The 19,306-nt window shown below is 33.8% G+C and overlaps 1 protein-coding gene across 1 annotated transcript; it reads left to right on the top strand.

Moving 5' to 3' along the window:
* The first annotated feature begins 15,516 nt into the window (after positions 1-15,516).
* On the top strand, positions 15,517-18,714 carry LOC130503972 (VIN3-like protein 2). Its single transcript, XM_056998541.1, has 3 exons — positions 15,517-15,679; positions 15,756-15,828; positions 16,591-18,714. The coding sequence occupies exons 2-3, from the start codon at positions 15,810-15,812 to the stop codon at positions 18,516-18,518; spliced, it is 1,947 nt and encodes a 648-aa protein (XP_056854521.1). The 5' UTR covers positions 15,517-15,679; positions 15,756-15,809; the 3' UTR covers positions 18,519-18,714.
* Positions 18,715-19,306: the final 592 nt, after the last annotated feature.

Raw genomic sequence — 19,306 nt, 5'->3', positions numbered from 1 at the left:
AGAAGAAGAAGAGGAGAGATTTATAAAATACAATTATTAAAAAAAAATTCATTTTCGTGATGGGGGATGGTGGCGCTCACCAAACCAGACCGGTCAAATTGACTTACCGCGTTTTGATTTTAACCATGGTTGGTTTACGTTTTGGTCTCTCCGTGTTTTTTTTTTTTTGTTATCAAACCTACCCATTACACATGCTTTTAACATTTTTTTTATGAATTCTATACGAGTTTTTTTTTATTTATTATAAAATATTAAAAAGCTTAATAAAAAAGGTTTATTGTTGGTTGCTAATTATCGAGTTGAGGAATATACACTTTTTTATGTATGTATGCTCTCATGTTTAAGTTCTTACGAATTGTGTATGTTTGACAAAGATGAATCAAGAGAATTTAATTTTCATATAGCCCATGGTACGTAGCAATAAGCATATGGATGCTTGGACTCATGGAAAATCTTGAGCCGGTCAAGCTGTTGGTAGGTCAAATATGACGGGAAACAGTTTATGTTGTATGTAATAGTTTATATTGTATACCAGATACTATTGAGTAATGTATCATTCGAAAATACAGAGAAGTAATATTTAAAATTAAGACGTATAACGAAGTCTAGTAAGAAGGTTCATAGCGCAGACATGTTATAAGATATACGGTCAACCACTCGCATGTCAAAGTTGTTTACTGATCACCCGATCCACGACAACTATTTGGCGAGCTATTAAGTTTACAATCATTTTAGAAACCGTGAGATGATCTAAAATATAAAGTTGGTAAATAGTCTTGTGACGTTTTCCATTTTAATAATCGAATATCAAGTTATGCTGAAATCCAAATTAATGTTTGTAACATCCGCTAGCAGCTACTAGAACCAGTTCTTTTTTTACATAGACCGCGACACAATATTTAGAAACCCGACTTGGATCTCCAGTTGAACTGGTAAATCGTTGATCCAAGATAAATTTTGTTAAAAATACAATATTTAAAAACTCAATAAAACCCACAAAACCCCGCTAAAACCTAAAACTCGGTTATCGAGTGAATCATTGATCGAACTAATATATAATTTTTACTTTTTATTTTTTTTTATTTGAAGAAAATGAAAAGAACGATGATAGAGAGAATCAAAATCAGTTGATTTGATTTGGTGTTAATTTATTTTTGTTATCAATAATTTATTAATGATGTTTTGTTTTTGATTTATTTTAGATATGAAGCTTAAATTTATTATTTACATTAAATATTTAAATATTTATGAACTTTTAAGTTTTGATATTTTTGTTAGATGTCATAATTGTTAACTCATTACAAAAAAAATAAATTGTCTAAATTTTATTTAATATTTTTATGTCAAATAAAAATAAATTATAAAAAATAAATGTTAAGTATTTTTTTAAATATCCAAATTATTATTGTATGTTTTATAAAACATTTAGAAAATACTTAAATTTAGTTTTTATATGTTTATTTTCATATCTAATAAATTATTATATAATAAATCTAATTAGGTTATTAATCTGCGATTTACCTGCGGTTGATTTAATGATCTGGTGATTCGGAAAGTCGATCCTGTTCAGCATCCGGATCAGGTTTAAAAACATTGCCAAGACATGATAATTCGCCACTTAGTTATCATCGCTTAGTTCCAAACGATGTCATTATCGTGATTGTGCCAAGGCCACTGATTACATCTCCACATAGATTCACCACTAAGAAGAAAGAAAACAAGACCAATGAAATATTACAGCACACGTGTTCTTATTTCTTTATTTGTTTCTCATTTTACATTTCTAACAAAACCGATTGATCAATAAGTGTGAACAAGATTTTCATACTACATATCACTGTATCAAAGAAGAAAATAACGACATATTTTGTTGTAATCGTCTGATCGGGAAACCAAAATTTATGATTTTGGTTGTAAAGTCTCATCCCCAAAAACATGCTAAACATGCTTAACCAAATTTTCTCTTTATGAAAACACATTAAAAAAAAATCAAAAGTGTGAACTGTGAAGTTGTATAGATTACACCTATACTTCTTAATTTCTTAATCTATAAATACAAATGCAAATAATATAATATTATTATTTTAGTTTCAGTTTTTCTTGTCATCAGACATTTTTGCTCCTTTTACAAAATGGTTATAAACAAAATTAGTTGGAGTAGATTAGAGCCTAGAGGCAATAAAAAGCCCACGTAGTGAATTGATGGGCAATAGGTTTCCAATATTTCATTGGTCGATGAGTCACAGTCAATTGTGAATCATATGAATCCAACACTTCCGCGTGGACAAAGCTTAGCCCAGTAAGCTCATCCATTCCAGCCACCGATTGATCTATAAGTGTAAACTCTTAAATTTATCATTATTTAAAATAATAGGCTCTTAGTCCCATTATAAAATTATAAATTAGGTTTGCATTGAAATTTCATCGGACATTCGCTTTCCACTTCACAATCAGAACTGGAATGAAACTTTGTGGAATCTTACAAAAATTCGCTTCCAAAACATTATAAAATATTTTATTTAATAATTTGTTGGAAACTTATGATTTTTCTTTTAAATTACACTTCTGTTTTAAAAAACACAATATTATAAATAAATAGAAGTACAGAATCATGTTTTTGTTTTATATAAAATATAAAACTTAATACTAATGAAAAAAAAAATACAAATATTAGAACTAATACTATAAATTATTTTTATGCATTGAAATTTTTATTAGGAATGTAACATATATTCAAATATATGATGTCAATTATTTATGAAATATTAAAATGATTAACATATAATTTCTTATAAACTTAATTTATGCGTATTTTCACAGTTTTGATATTAAAACATTTAAAATTATTATAAATGAATAATTTGTTCTAATCCTAGTGTTCTTGTCTTAGAAATAGATCGAACTAAAGAGAGAGAGAGAGAGAGTCGTATGACTTAGAGAGGAATGAATTGTTATTATTCAATGAGTAATGAGTTCCTTATATAGGATTACATAACTTGGAGACAAAGTCTAATAACTTGGAGTAGGGAACAAGTAACTTGGAATAGGGAACAAGTAAATCTAGAACATTCCATAATAGACATCACACAATATTCATAACACTTCCCCTTAATGTCCATTATGCGTGTAAGATGCTATCTCGTTAAAAACCGAGATTGTAATGCCATAACCGTCTAGAATTTGTAATGCGTTTGGAATACTGCCTCGTTAAAACCTTTCCATGGTAAACCCAAAAACCCAATGTGGTAAAAACGGGAAGCCATGGATAGGAAAAAGAGTACAGCCGCATTACTTCCCCTCAAGTGAACATCACTGAAGGCTTCTCAGTGATCGCATACCAATCTGCTGCATAAGCTTCTTGAGCGTGCATGTTGGTAATGCCTAAGTGAAGAGGTCGGCTGAGTTCTCGCTGGATCTGACTTGGAGTACCTTGACCTCTCCTTCTTTCTGAAGATCGTGAGTGAAGAAGAACTTGGGGAGAACATGCTTAGTCTTGTCACCCTTGATGTAACCATCTTTGAGCTGAGCTATGCAGGCCGCATTGTCTTCGTAAAGAACGGTCGGTTCGTCTTTACCATCTGTGATCCCACATGCTGTCCGAATATGGTGTGTCATGAGTCTCAACCAGACACACTCTCTGCTTGCTTCATGGATCGCCAATATATCCGAGTGATTGGATGATGTGGCTGATATAGTCTGCTTGACTGATCTCCATGAAATGGTCGTGCCTCCATATGTGAAAACATAGCCGGTTTGGGACTTAGCACTGTGTGGATCGGACTGGTAACCTGCATCAACAAAATGCTTTCATGATATTCATGGTCCATTCGGATCATATGGTTTATCTCTCTTAGATAAATTCGACCATGAATGTCTTTGTATGTCCATGATCTGTCCGGATCATGACATCATCCATAATCCATCCGGATTATGTTCTTGTCCACTATATATCTTATTCATATCCTTTGACCAAAACTCTTTATGAACTTTTAGTATATGTCCACGGTCTGTTCATGAAGTGGCTATTGTGTTATAGTTTGAAGTTTAATCAAAACTAAGCCACTTTTTGGTCAATAGGACGTTCCTCTCACTTGGATAGTTTAGGTCGGATTTAAGACCTAGAGGAACTGGTCGGAACAAGCTGGATGGGATGGATTGGTCGGGACCAATGATGATTAAGGTCGAACTAGGTCGGACATGATCCTAGTTGGTATGGTTCCCTTTGGTCGTGAATCTGATGGATTCTCAGACCATTTGATCAATCTATTCTTGGTACGTTGGATCATAGATCCCAACATTCATATACGGCTAATGATCTCTACTATAGATCATCGTAGTCTCTTCATAGCCTTTCCAAGAATCAATCATCTTAATCATCCTTTCTTTAAGTATAAACACAAGGAATATATTGACTACTATATGGACTGATCTGAAACGTTCTTATAGAACTTTCTACTAAGCATCACTTAGTCTTATCATATCGTGTGTACATACACGCATGCAGCTGCATTTCAGTCCATGAACAACGCAGGAACGATGTTGTTCTATGAGAACTTCTTTCTCATTTCTCAAGGTATCTTATGTTACCTTTATATCCAGTGATATATCCAATGTCTACTACATCTTTCTTAGATGTCCAGATCTTTATTAATTTCGATATTGGGTAGTAGCATTCACCACCTAGGAATTTATTTCCTTGTTCCTTAGTCCCTGTGAGTATCCTTGTGTGATCAAGCCATTCCTTTTGAATGTTTTATGTAGCAACATATACGACCACTTGTATGTATTTTCATGTTCTACTGCTCACGATTTTCTTTTCCTCACAAGACTCATCTGTTCACTGGTTAGATGGCGTCTATCTTATGTATTTGGCCAATACGCCCATCTCATACATTCTTTGGGTTTAACTCCACGTCCCATTTTATTCTCTATGAGTACTCTTACGTGGGTTAGTGATCCTCGCATATCTCTTATGCTCAAGTGCTTTCTCTTTATCACTTATGAGTGTGTGTATGTGTCGACACTTTATATTATGTTCCCTCGCGTTCTTTCGCGTTCTAGACATGATACAATCGATTGAGATTTTTATTATTATCAGGATCATTGAATACTTTGTAGTTTGCAAGGCTACATTGTATGATACCTGTACCTTAGGACCGGCCGGTCTTATCTCATTGTCTAGTATGGTTTCTCTTTCATGAACCCGGATCTATCATTATGAGCACCTTAACTTTTTCTATCCGTGGTTCATTATATATGGAACATTCTGGTCTATCTTCTATAGACTTTTACAGCAACTTGATTATGTCTCTACTAGGACATTTATATAGTGGTGCTAAGCTGGTATGACTTAGTCATTCTTTCGGGTCTGTCTGGCTATCATTCTTTCTTTGTTTATGGACGTCCAGTACATATATATCTGGTCCGAGGATCTTTGCCAAGACTTGGATGGTTAAAACCATTCCACTTTTACTTTCTATTTACCAGCTTATAGCTTTCTCCATGATGTTGGATAGTCGGATTCATCTTGTATGTAATCCGTGTACCTTGGCCACAATATGATCACCTTTGTTTGGCTCATGGTCTCATTGAATTCGTGGGAGAAAGATCATGTTCTCTTATCCAACATATATTCCCGATTTTCATCTCATCCTTAGTTGAGGTATTCCATCCTAGATGGCACATAGGTATGTGGTGGTTTATACATAAAGTCTTAGGATGGTCTATATCTGGATTATGACCCTTTATCATCTTTAGACGGGAATATCTATGCTCACTTTATATGGCCTGATGTATCTTATTTTTCATACATGTATTCTTGTGGTGTACTCAAGCTTATAGACTTTTGAAGTCTCAACCTTATAGGTTATGCCTTATACGGCCAAGCTATAATGCCTTATGGCCTTCGGCCAGGCTTATCATGTTTGGGTTTTTATAGTATGGTCATGGACCACACGAAGTGTTTATTCTCCCCCTCATGAACATGCTATAAAATACGTTTGTTTGTCCTCACTTAAACGTAATGCTTGGACGGCCAGCATGGTTTTAGACCATGATACACGAATTTGTGGTCTGGTCATGATCACGGATTTTGTCCTCACTACCCTCATGATCAGATTATACTTTCGTGTTACTTGGAACAATGAAGCCTACTGAGTTTCCCTTGTGTACATGTTTCACAACGTGAGATCTTATGGGATAACTCTTTGTGCCTTAATAATCAAGTTCGGACCAGGATGGCTAATCCGGTCATGCCATAAAGTGTATAAATTCGTTGGTGAACCTTACTGGTTACCTAGGCTTTTATGCCTTATCACACTGATCCTTAGCATAGTATTAGATCAGTAGGGAGAATGTAGTCTCGACCTCTTTTATATGTATGCCTTTGGCGATTTTCATAAGCTAAAGGAACATTTCCTTTTTCTTTGCTTTGCCCATTGGTTTATTATTGAAACCATTTTGATGTGGCTTGTAATGCCATTTCGACCTTTACTCCCTCCTCGGCCATGATTGGATCTACAACCACGGTTACTGTGGTATCCTTGTCCACGGCCAGTGGGGATTTTGGGTCTCTCTCAATGGGTCTTAGGTGATAAATTTCGTGCCTCTTAAGGCCATGCCTTAGGCGTGGTGGTCTAGACATACTCTTCTCGAGTTTTCATTCTCATTTGTCAATCAAAAATATTTTTCAAGCAAATCAATCAATGAAGATAAAAGAAAAACTTTTATTAATGCTATGAAATTTTGAATGACAAAACACCAAATCATAAGTATGAAGTCAGAATGTTTAAAGGCTTTAGACAATGGTCTAGCCGGCCACTCCATCTGTCACTTTGGACGTGGCTCCCATGGATTCTTCATCATCACTATCTGCCTCATAGCCGCTCATATCATCTTTCATCTGATTCATCTGTTCATTTTGAGATAAGTATAAGAACAGATCGTTGTATGTGGTGAAACCTTTATCTCGATAGGTTAGTTGTAGGAATAGATCTTTTGGATCTGCTGTGGAGAAAACTTTTTCAAGTAATTTCTCCTCTGTCAACTTTTCACCATAAAACATCAGTGTATGAGCTACTTTAGATAGAGCATAATTGTATTTTTCCACGGACCCAAAGTCCCGGAAACTGAGGCTCATCCACTCATGCCTTGCCTTTGGTAATATCACCTTAGTGTATCTGGACTTTAACTCTTTCCAAAGGCATCGAGGGCTTTGTATATCTTGGTACTGATTTCTCAGTTCCACATTGAGATGATGGCGCATTACTGTTAATGCCTTATATTTCTCATTCTCGGTTCCATGATCATCCTTGATGATACATTCACTAAGACCTTCTATCGTTAGTATAACCGAGATATTTATTGTCCATCTTAGATAGTTCTCTCCAGAGATATCTAGGGTATCATAGTCCATGGGTTGGAATCTCAACATCTGAACTCATATCAAAATGATTTAAGTGTTAGTACATACAATTTCTGATGCCATTGGCTATCCAAGAAATAAAAGGCACTCGGCCAGTATGTAAACAATAAGCCATACGGCTTGTGTGTATAATCAATGCCTTTCGGCCACTCATGATCACACGGTCATCTTTGCGTGATCAATGCCTTACGGCTATTATTCAATCAGGATCACACGGCCAGCAAACAAATAAGAGGGCCACACGGCCAGTTTGCATTCTTTTAGAAATTTATTTTCTCATAACTCATCAATCTCTTAATCAACTTGTTTGATTTATAAATCCCTTGAAAATAGTGGGATGGACGAGTGCATGGTTTAGCCATACCATATGGTATGCTACATCGACCCATGCGGTTTAATGGTCTAGTAGTACCATTCTGTACACATCCTCGACCAAATAAAACGGATCGTGATTTAGCTGCACTGTGGTGCGCATCATCCATCACCGGTGATTGTGGATCACTGTGGATCATCGAGGATCACCGTGGATCACCTTGGATCACTGATCATCGTAGATCATCGCGGATCATCGAAGATCATCATGGATCATAGATCAACGCGGATCATCGTGGATGATCACCGTGAATCACGGGTGAAAAATCTAGTTGCACCTGAGGGTGAACATCATCGACCATTGATTTTATTTTATGGTCTAATCGTACTTAAGAGTACGTATCATCGACCTTTACTTCATATGGTCTAGTCATACCTATTGGTATGCATCATTGACCTAAAAGAAAATCATGGTCTAGCCACACTATGGTGTGCATCATCGACCAAAAGATGTGGAAAACATTAACCTTATGTTTTGTTTGGACATATAGCGTGTCATCCTTAAAGGGGTATCACTTGTTGTCCATACAAAACGAAAGTCATGTAATCACATGCTTTATATTTTAGGGTTTAGGGTTTCTTAAAATCGGATTTAAACTTTAAGGATTAGGGTTTAAAATTCAAATCTGATTTTAGGATTAGGTTAAACATTGACCTTAAGTTTTGTTTGGACATATAGCGTGTCATCCTTAAAGGGGTATCACTTGTTGTCCATACAAAACTAAAGTCATGTAAAACTATTAAGGGTTTAGGGTTTTGATTTTAAAATAAAACAAGAACTAAAATCAACCAAATCAAATCGCAAAACCTTTTAAAATCGGATTTAAGATGAAGAGAAGTTTGAAATCCGAATTGCTTGAACCACAAGTAAAGATTAGGATTCTTGAGATCTTACCTTAATCTTTGCCGATTCTTCTCCTGGTTCCTTTCTTAGAAACCTTAATCAATCAAGCAAAGAAAAGATTCAAAGTATGATTAGTTTAAGATCTAAGAAACAACTGAATGTAAAAGATCTTAGAGATAGAAGTGGTTGGCGGCGGCTAGGGTTTATGATGATCTCCGAGTTTGGTTGATCTTGGAGCAGGATCGTGCTGATAACGTGTTCTAATCCTAGTGTTCTTGTCTTAGAAATAGATCGAACTAAAGAGAGAGAGAGAGAGAGAGAGAGAGAGTCGTATGACTTAGAGAGGAATGAATTGTTATTATTCAATGAGTAATGAGTTCCTTATATAGGATTACATAACTTGGAGACAAAGTCTAATAACTTGGAGTAGGGAACAAGTAACTTGGAGTAGGGAACAAGTAAATCTAGAACATTCCATAATAGACATCACACAATATTCATAACATAATTTATTATTTTTAGTTTGAATCATATAATTTTTAGTCATAAATTTTATAATTTATTGATATTTTCATTTATGCGTTCCGGTTCAATTTCACGTAACATAGTTTATAAACTCACTTTTATAAATATTTTGTCCAGAAACGATCCCCAAAATTACTAGTTTATTATATTTTTATTGAAAATGCTAGTTTCTAATGGGCTGTACATTACATAACCATACAATTTCGAGACTTGTGTATTAACTTGGGCTTTTGAGCTTTTGAGGTGAGGCAAATACTTGGGCATTGGAAAAAGAGTCTCAAACATCAATTTTTTTCTGAAGATTGTAGGAATAACAAGAGCAAGTTCATCAGGCTGGTTGGGCCTTAATTGTTTTCTTTAGAAGTAGGCCTAGATTTCGTAGGCGTGCAAGGCCTCACAAAATGTTTATGGTTAAGCGAGGGAAGTATCAATTCATACTTACAAATCGATTGATTTTGTTGTCTCAATAAAAATACAATAAGAGAACTCAAACTGTAATACAATAACAAAGCAGCAGATACTCTAACAAAATATTTAAACTCCAAACTTTTCTGTCTGTATCGTCCTCATTGTCTTGTTTACAACCTCTATGAGAATAACATTTCTTCTCCATATTAATATAAGATATGAAGTAACGCTTTAGGAAATTAAAATGGATTAGGAAAAAAAGAGATGATCATCTGCCCTTTCCGCACATAGATAATCTTCTTTGCGACCTTCCTTTTCTGTAACTTTGTGTTATGTTATGTGTCGATTTGTTGCCGAGAAAGCAATAAACTAAAGATCACTGAGAATTCACGACAGTTTGCTATAGAAATCTGACTTTCTTTAATTTTAATTTATTATATGCATTTATTAGTAATGTGGCATGTTTCGGTTGGTGCGATTTCTTTAAATTGCCATAAAAGCGCTACAAAGTGCATGATTATGTTGATCGGATGGACCATATATGTACCCATTTACAAGTCTGTGCCCCTTTTGTGATAAAGTTTTAATTATTAAGCTGAAGAATTTGGTGTAAGCATATTTTATACACTCTTCTTCAAAACAATCAAAAGAGAAAAAAAGAACAAACTTCCGCCTTTCAAGTTTCTACCGACGTAAGTAAACTATTAAGTGTGTGTTATGCCAAAACACACGCCACTTATGAAATCTATGATGATTGTATATTCAATCAAAACAATTTCACACCTCCGACTTTGGTATGACGAAACCACTAGCCTGATATAATAAACCCACTAGGCTATATTCACTACGTTTCCTATTTTAATATAATGATATGTTCGTTCAAAAAATGATGATAGTACGTAGTGAGATAAAAAAAACTCAAAATCATATATAATATATATCAATCTGCCCCTTACCTTTGCAGGACCTATGCGAGAAGATTTAATAATAAATTTAGATGTATGTTATCACTTATCAAGTATGATGTTGTGTAAAATTGAATTGTCTTGTTCCAACTCTTTAAAATTAACAAGGTCATGCTGATCGTAAATAGGCTCAACCAGAGATGTTCTTGAGACTAATAATTATATAAAAACCAGTCTGATCTAAACTTAATAAAGCCGGCTCGGATTCGTGTTCTGTCTTTTGATACATATAGAACCAGATATCCCTCTAGTGTAATAGAATACTATGCTTCATTTGATGTTACATACGATGAAAACTATTTTTCAACATAATATTATATCTTGTTCAGTTTAAAAATAATAAAAATATTATAGCTTGCTCAAAGACTAAATATTAGTATGAAACGTAAATGATATTTCTAGCTCTCTTTTCGTACTTACCCCATGCGATGATTTATGATTTTTGTGGTAAAGCAGTCACAACTCACAAGCAAACCCTTATTAGGGACCACATGGGCTGATGACATTAAAATTGTCATACTTTAATGTTTTTCCTTTATATGTTTTGCTGCCACTTGCCAATCCATAGTATTTGATTCTTCCACCATTAGTCTAACCATTTTCTCGCACATATATGATCTTTAACTTGTGAAATCCAGCTCGTAATGTTGTACTGAACATACATTCATAAGTATTAAATTAACTGTAGTAAAAGTTTAGACTTATTTCGATCGTATGTTTTTTATAACTACATAATGTTTTGGATTTAAATTAGGCGAAAACGGCTGTTTCAAACTTTCAACTCACGACTGTGCAAGCCGAGCATATACTACTTCATTAATAGGTACTCTCGCTTAGGCGCTCGATTAATAAATGTAATTGATTGTTTCATGTGTTATTGCCTTTATTGTAATAGATGAGCCAAGATAATACTTGTATATATGACGAATACAAGTACGCAGTTACATTTTAGACTTTTAGTACCAATAAATCGAACAATTACAGTTTCTAGACAGTTCACTTTTTTTTTTTTTTGGGCAAAATTTCTAGACAGTTCTTTGTTTCTTGTTTTCCTCTCGTATTAAGCAGTCAACTGTTTTTCTACCATTAATAACGATGGAGAGACTGTTATATTTAAATAGTCTATTTTATTTGATGTAATTTTATTTGATGTAATTTCAAACTCATAATTGTCAATGAAAATATATGAGTTTTGGAAGTCATAAGTTTCATTTGCGTTGAAAAGGGTTTACTCGCATACTTTTTTTAATAAAAGATTACATGATTTAATACAACACTTGAAGAATGTATGGACATACAAATCCAAAACCTGTTAATCATATATTATATAAGTCTGCGACTATGCCAGGCGTGCATTCACAAGACAAGAAACCAAGAAAATAGATCAGGTATCTTTTCATTTTCGCGAAAGACTAAAACATTACTTATATTAACGGTTAGTCGTTTATTATAAGTTAAACTAGATCTTAACCCGTCCAATTTTTATGATATATATAAAATTTTGAAAACCAAAAAGTTAATGGGTACAATTTTTACTACTTTAGTTTATTGTGGTAAATAATATTAGAAACTGATTCGCGCATCCACATTGATATTGAGCTGGTTTTTGTTTTTATGATATATATAAACATTTCAAGACTTTAAATTGGTTGAACGAAATTGTATTGCTTATTGTTTATTATTTAAACTTTTTATTTCGTAATTGTACCACCAAAAGCAACAACCTTGAAGTGTTCAACGAATCTCTATTCTATTTTCGTGGAGATTAAGTGTTGGACTTTGGTTTAAATGAGAAGATTCCCACGCAAAATCTTCCAAAATTTTAGGAATAAATATGTATATATTTTTTTGATAAATAATTATGATGAATTTACAGTATTTACAAACTTAAAAAACTAACATTTAACGATTTCAGTTTTACTACTTTTGTTTATTGTTTAAACTATGTATTTCAGCTCTGTATTGTGTTATAAAGGCGTTTGTAACCCGTAAACACAGTAGTAAGAATTTTACAAATATTTATACTTTTGTAATTTAATAATTCTTTTACTTAACAATGGTGTTTCACTCTTAAATACACATAATAACTCATGAGGTGAATCACTTATATAGTTATACTGTATTTTTTAAATTATATATCAAGAAATTTTGTGAAAAGTGTTTAAAATATATGAAAACAGAAAATATCATACAAAATATATATTTATATAAATAAATTACATTTTGTTCTTTATTTATTCAAAAATCCCTTCAAAAGAAACTATAAATAATTTTATAATTTTCTTTAACAAATTTATAACAATCATATAAAACCCAAAAATAATGTTAATTGTACTTTGGGCCATAATAATCTATGATTCAAATTAAGCTCATTATTATTTTTCTTAATATACTACTATCTATTTATCCAAACAATATTATATTTTTTTTACTATTATCTATGTTTCCAAACAAAAGCTTAAAGTATTTCTACTTTAATAAGATAGATGCGTTCTCGAAGACTAATTAAATATTTACGAAACGCTAAGTATGATATGGTAATGGTACACGGTACACCCAAAAGAATCCAAATTGTTTATCATTCTCTAGAGTCTAGACCACTTGTGATCCAATAAATAAATGCTAATGATATATTGATACTATATTTCATTATTTACCATAGCTGTTGCCATTGTACATTGTTAGGGACATGTCGTTCTCCCTTTCAAAACCAAGTCTTCTCAGTTTATGATGATAGCCAGTTAGCCACTATTCCCATAACACGCACACGTATAGAATACATGGGAGATGCCAATGATAATCTAACATGTGTCATAGTGTTTAATATAAAACAAAATTAAGATAGGATAAGTGTCACATAATTATTCATGGAATATGAGTCAAAAACTATTTATACAAGGAAAAAACTCCATGGCATTTGTATGATTTTGTCATGATTGACAAGTAAGAATACTCTTCCATTTCTTAAATTTTTGGAATAGACCTTTCACCAAAAATGATTTTAGAAAATGAGTTGTTTTTGATTACTTTAGAGTATCCTCTATTTATAGAAGAACACATACTAATCTCTTAAAAGAAAATACAGTTCACAAATAAAAAAAATTTCTAGTTATCCAGATGAAGTATAAATTATGCCTCTCATATTTGCATGGTTACATAGATTAAGTGTCGTAAAATTATTTCAAATTCGAATAATTTAGCTTCTCAAAACTGACCTACATTAGACAATTCTTGTGTGGTTATCTATAAATTTTTATTTAGGAACAAATTTCTGTTTTCAAAATACATACTGAATTTTTTTCTGTATATGTAACTACATTTTACATACAAAATTTACAATTGTTCTAATATTTGGTAAAATATACAACATGGGGATTATTTTCTAAACAGCTAAGTTATGTTGTTTTGTTATAAAATGTACTAGATTTTGATCCGCGCTTTCAAAGCGTGGATTTATTTCCTTTATTTTTTTTAAATTGACAAATATTTAGTAAATGTCATATTTTCATATATTTGTTTTTTTATAAAAGACTTAAACTTTTTTATCAGGGTCCCGAACCAATCAGACTCGGGGTAAATATCCGAATGAGTTCTAAATTGCTATATCCAAAGAACCGGTCCCGAATCCGACCCGAACCGAGAACTGAATGAGTACCCGAAGATATCCAAAATGTGAATATATATCTAAAAATAGATTTTATTAATTATATTTATAATTATTTTAATATTTTAAATTAATATTATAAGTTAACTATAGTAGTTATTTTCGGTACTGTTGAGCATTTTTGGATAAAATATGATAATTTGGATAAAAGTTTATCCAAAAAACTGTATAGAATGAATATTTTGGTTACTTTTGGTTACTTTTGAGTAATTTGGATACAAAAATTTGAACCTAATCGGATACTTTGGTTACTTTGAGTACAAATAACCGAATCTGTTTTAGATACTTTGGTTATTTGGTTATTTTTCAGGTTCTTATGCATGAGAACCGAACCCACCCGGATCCAGAAATACCCGACTCGAACCCGACCTGAAATTTTATAATACCCGAATATGGTTTAATTTCAAAACTCTAAAAACCCGATACCCGAAAAAACCGATCCGTACTCGAACGTCCAGATCTAATGAGTATTTATGTTAAAAAAATTGAACTTTATTTTTAATGAATTAAGTTGGTATAACTCTGATAAAATTAATTTCACTATGTGGCTAATTTTTTAAATAAAAAGTTATATACTTTTAGTAAAGATTTATACTTTTCAATGAAAAAATCAAATTTTTTTTTATGAATGCTTAAATTATATTAAAAAAAGAAAAAACATAATAATTATGTGATTATTTTTTGTTCACAACACAAAATATTAAGAATGATTGAAAATAAATTATTTGAATTTGAAGAAAAAAATAAAAATTGGATTTGATTTTTTAGTCGGCCCAAATAGCCCAAGAGAGATCTGATGTGGGAAGTGGGCTGGATCCAAAAAATGGCCCAATATAGATGTGTTATTAATTACTTGATTGCCCTTAATGAAATATGCAATATTAGTAAATGAAAAGGTATTTTTAGTAAAAAAACCAATAAGATCCTGCTTTAATAGTATAGATTTACATAGTTTTCGGTGGATCTACATATTTTAGAAGTGGTTTTGTGTGGTTTTTAGCTATAAATTATCCGTAAATAGGTCACTGTATTCATATTTAGTATTCAATTTAAATTTAGGTAGAACTGAATGTATAAGTTTGAATATTTAGCTATAGATTGAAGGAGTTGGTGATAACCATTTGTCAAGATACAATATGGTCAAAATAAAAGTAAAGAACTTTACCCCAAAACGAAACCACAGAAGTAACGTGAATAAAAAGGGTTTAAAATAAATAAAAATTGTATGTTAACCCTTTCTTGGGTCCCACCAATAAACTTCAATCTCCTCATCTCTCTATAGACCTCTCTCTCTCTCTCTCTCTCTCTCTCTCTCTCTCTCTCTCTCTTCTTCTTCCTCCCACAGTTCCCTCATCTTCTCTCTTCCTTTGCTCAGGACACATCGTCTCTCTCTCTCTCTCTCTCTTCTCTGTTTCTTCCGAAGAGGGAGAGTAGAAAACAAAACGTTTGTTTGCTCGACGTATAGCTTCTCTTGTTTGGTAAACCCATCTTACTTGTCTTTTTCACCGATCTCTCTGTTTGGTTTCTCTAACTTTATGTTCTTGGACATGGCAGGTTTCTTATGGTAATGTGGGTTTGATCACTTGTCTTAACGTTCTTCTTGTCTCTATGGATTCTTCTGTTGATGGTATGTAATGTTTATAACTTTTTGGTTTCATTGGGTTGCTTAAGATTTATCGATATCTGTGTCTCTCTTTGTTGTTCCCTATGTAAAATGTTCAAATTATGAAGCTTTGGATGCTTATTTGGTTTGTTCAAATTTGTTTTTTTCTATTTTAACAATGAAAGTTGGAGACTTTTTATTTGTTTTCTCCCTTGAATATTACTGTAGCATTCACTAAGATCTAATATGTTTTCTCTTTGGTGATTGTGATGGTGTGTCTTCAACTTTTCTTTTGTTGTGGTCGGTTCTAACTCCATATTCTGTGTTTTGGTTTGTTTCCACTATCATTGGTTGATGAATTATTTTTATTTTTTTAGTTTAATAGTAGGTCAAAGGCTTTCGTTCTGATATAGAATAAGATTCCATTATATGTCATCTTTTTGATTCTCTTGTTCTATGATGAATGTGGGTTCTTAGACCTAGAAAGAATCATCCTTTTTGGTTCTCTTATTCTTTGATGGCAGCTCATCCTTCTTTGTTTTTGAGATCTTGGTCCATTTTTTAGGATTGTATTCTAAAGGACATGATCTTTGCTTTGGCATCTTGTTTGCATAAAGTATCAGCATTTGTGTAAGATCAAAGTCAGAAACAAGCTTTCAAGGCAGATTCCTGCTTTGCATGATTTTTGTGTTTCTTGTTATGGCATTGTTCTAAGTCAAAACTTGTGATGTTCACACCCTTTTCTTCTTCTTCTTCTTCTTCTTCTTCTTCTTCTTCCATATACAGGAGCTGCAGGTGACTCATCTAAAAGCGTTGGAATGAGTGTTGAAGAGAAGATACATCTTGTTTATGAACTATCAACGCAACCACTTCTAGCTACTGAAGTGCTGCAAGCATGGAGCCGCAAAGACATTCTACAGATCCTTTGCGCGGAAATGGGCAAAGAAAGAAAGTACACTGGCTTGACCAAAGTCAAGCTCATAGAGACTCTTCTAAAAACTATATCCAAGAAAAACTCTGGAGAGCATGATGGTAACAAGAGAGGAGGTTCTTCTGATTCTTTGCCTCTTCAGAGAAACTCAAAGAGACCAAGGAAGGTTGATAACCCTACTCGTTATGTGGTTCCAACGATCAACAATCCCTCAGTGAGCTGCAACAATGCTATCCACTACTGCAACAATCTGGCTTGCAGGGCCATGTTGAGACAAGAAGACTCCTTTTGCAGAAGGTGTTCCTGCTGCATTTGTCTCAAGTATGATGATAACAAAGATCCTAGTCTCTGGTTAACATGCAGCTCTGACCCTCCCTTTGAAGGTGATTCTTGCGGATTCTCTTGTCATCTCGAATGTGCTTTCAAGAGTGAAAAGTCTGGTCTTGCAAAAGATAAAGAAGGTGAAGAGTGCTGCTGCTTCTACTGCGTCTCTTGTGGTAAACCAAACAGCTTGCTTGAGTGTTGGAAGAAGCAACTGACGATTGCTAAAGAAACAAGAAGGGTAGACGTTCTTTGCTACCGTCTTTTACTAGTCCAGAGACTTGTGAAGGGATATACTAAGTTCCCAGACGTTTGCGAGGTTGTGGATGAAGCTGTGAAGAGTCTTGAAGCTGATGTGGGTGGTCCTCTCTCTGGTCTCCCTATGAAAATGGGTAGAGGTATTGTCAACAGACTACAATCTGGACCTGATGTGCAGAAGCTTTGCTCCTCTGCTCTTGAATCTCTTCAGCCACTTGAAACTCCACCTCCTGAGGTATCTGCAGATACAGCAACCACAGCACCAGCCAAGATCAGATTCGAGGACGTTAACGCCACTTCACTCACTGTGATTCTAGCTTCCAACGAAGTCACCTCGCCTGCAAACATCGTTCATTACAGCATATGGCATCGTAAGGTCAGTGACAAAGAGTACCAGGAGAAGTCTACTTGCACATTGTTTACTCCAAACGCAAGGTTCGTCGTCTCTGGACTAGCTCCAGCGTCTGAGTACTGCTTCAAAGTTGTGTCCTATAGCGGAACGAGAGAAGTGGGAGTCGATGAGATCAATGTTTTGACTCGTGGCAGCCCTGAAGAAGTGGTCGAGAGAAGCGAGAGCCCTCTCACAAACTGCAGCACCTTGTCTTCTAACCCTTCCTCTGTCGAAGCCGAGTCCAACAACGGTTACATTGCTCCTCAGAATCTCTTACAGAACAACAACAAACAAGACTCTAGCGTTGTGGAGACGGAGAAGAACGTTGAAGGGAGTGTGTTGTTGGATGAGGAAGAAGCTCCAGTCCCGGTTACTACGACCAATCTTGTCAGTAACCGGAACAGTTCAGATGCTAGTTTGCCCATCACTCCCTTCAGGTCGGACCAAACCAAGAACCGTCAAGCGAGAAACGGTAAACCGGTTAAAGAAAACGGTGATCATCACTCGGCAAACGGAGGATCAGACAGTGGTTTTAAGCACTGCGTGAGTGTCATAAGACAGCTCGAGTCTTTAGGACACATTGATAAGGAGTTCAGACAGAAGTTTCTGACTTGGTACGGTTTAAGAGCGACGCCACAAGAGGTTAGAGTTGTGAAGATATTCATTGATACGTTTAGTGATGATCCTATGGATTTAGCTGAGCAGCTTGTTCATACTTTCAACGACCACGTTTTGGCTAAGCGTTGTTCTGCGGTTGGAGGTGGCGCGTCTGCGGTTGTCAAGTCTGGATTCTGTATGAAGTTGTGGCATTAGAGAGATAGAGATGTGCGTCTGCGTTCTGTTTTTGTTTTTTTCTTCCCCTCAAAATCATTTTCAAGACTATTTATTATTATTATTGGGAAGTTTGCATTATTGGAACATTTCCATGAAAGGAAAGTACCGTTGGTATCGAATAGCTTTTATTTTGGTTTTGATTATTTATTTTAGTGGATTATAAAATTAGTTATAATTGCGTTGACTCATATCAATTACTCCCTCCGTTTTTTAAAGAGTGTCGTTGTGACATTTTTCACACAGATTAAGAAAGTTGTTGAAATATATGTAAGTTGTAATTAATTATACCTATTTGACCAATAGTATTTTAGATAAATAAAATTATTTATAAAATCAATGCAGTTTGCAATTAATTTTCAGCTGAAAGTTAGTATAATTTACATTGGAATTGTAAAAGTCACTCTTTGTGTAACAAGAAAATAAACTCAGAATGACACTTATTATGAAACAGAGGGAGTATTTTATTTAATGACCTATTTTTAATTATGTTGTGTAAGGAGAGATCCTTTCATTGTATATGATGATGATGATGACCTGCGAGAGAGAAAATGAAAATTTACGTAAATCTCAAGATTATATTTAAACATTTTAGTGGGTTTTTCCCAGATTATGTAGTTGTTAACTTCCAGGAAATGAACCAAAAAAAAAATTGTAACCGTTAATTCTTATTTGCTACGCTACACAGCCTACACTCGCTTCCTCACACTGTTCAAATGAATATATTTCATACTAAAATCATTTCTGTTTAGTCAAAAAAAAAAAATCAT

Source organism: Raphanus sativus, unplaced genomic scaffold (assembly GCF_000801105.2).
Source record: "Raphanus sativus cultivar WK10039 unplaced genomic scaffold, ASM80110v3 Scaffold1272, whole genome shotgun sequence".
In the NCBI taxonomy this organism is placed as follows: domain Eukaryota; kingdom Viridiplantae; phylum Streptophyta; class Magnoliopsida; order Brassicales; family Brassicaceae; genus Raphanus; species Raphanus sativus.
Note: the sequence above shows the minus strand (reverse complement) of the source record. Positions and strands in the feature narration are given on the sequence as shown.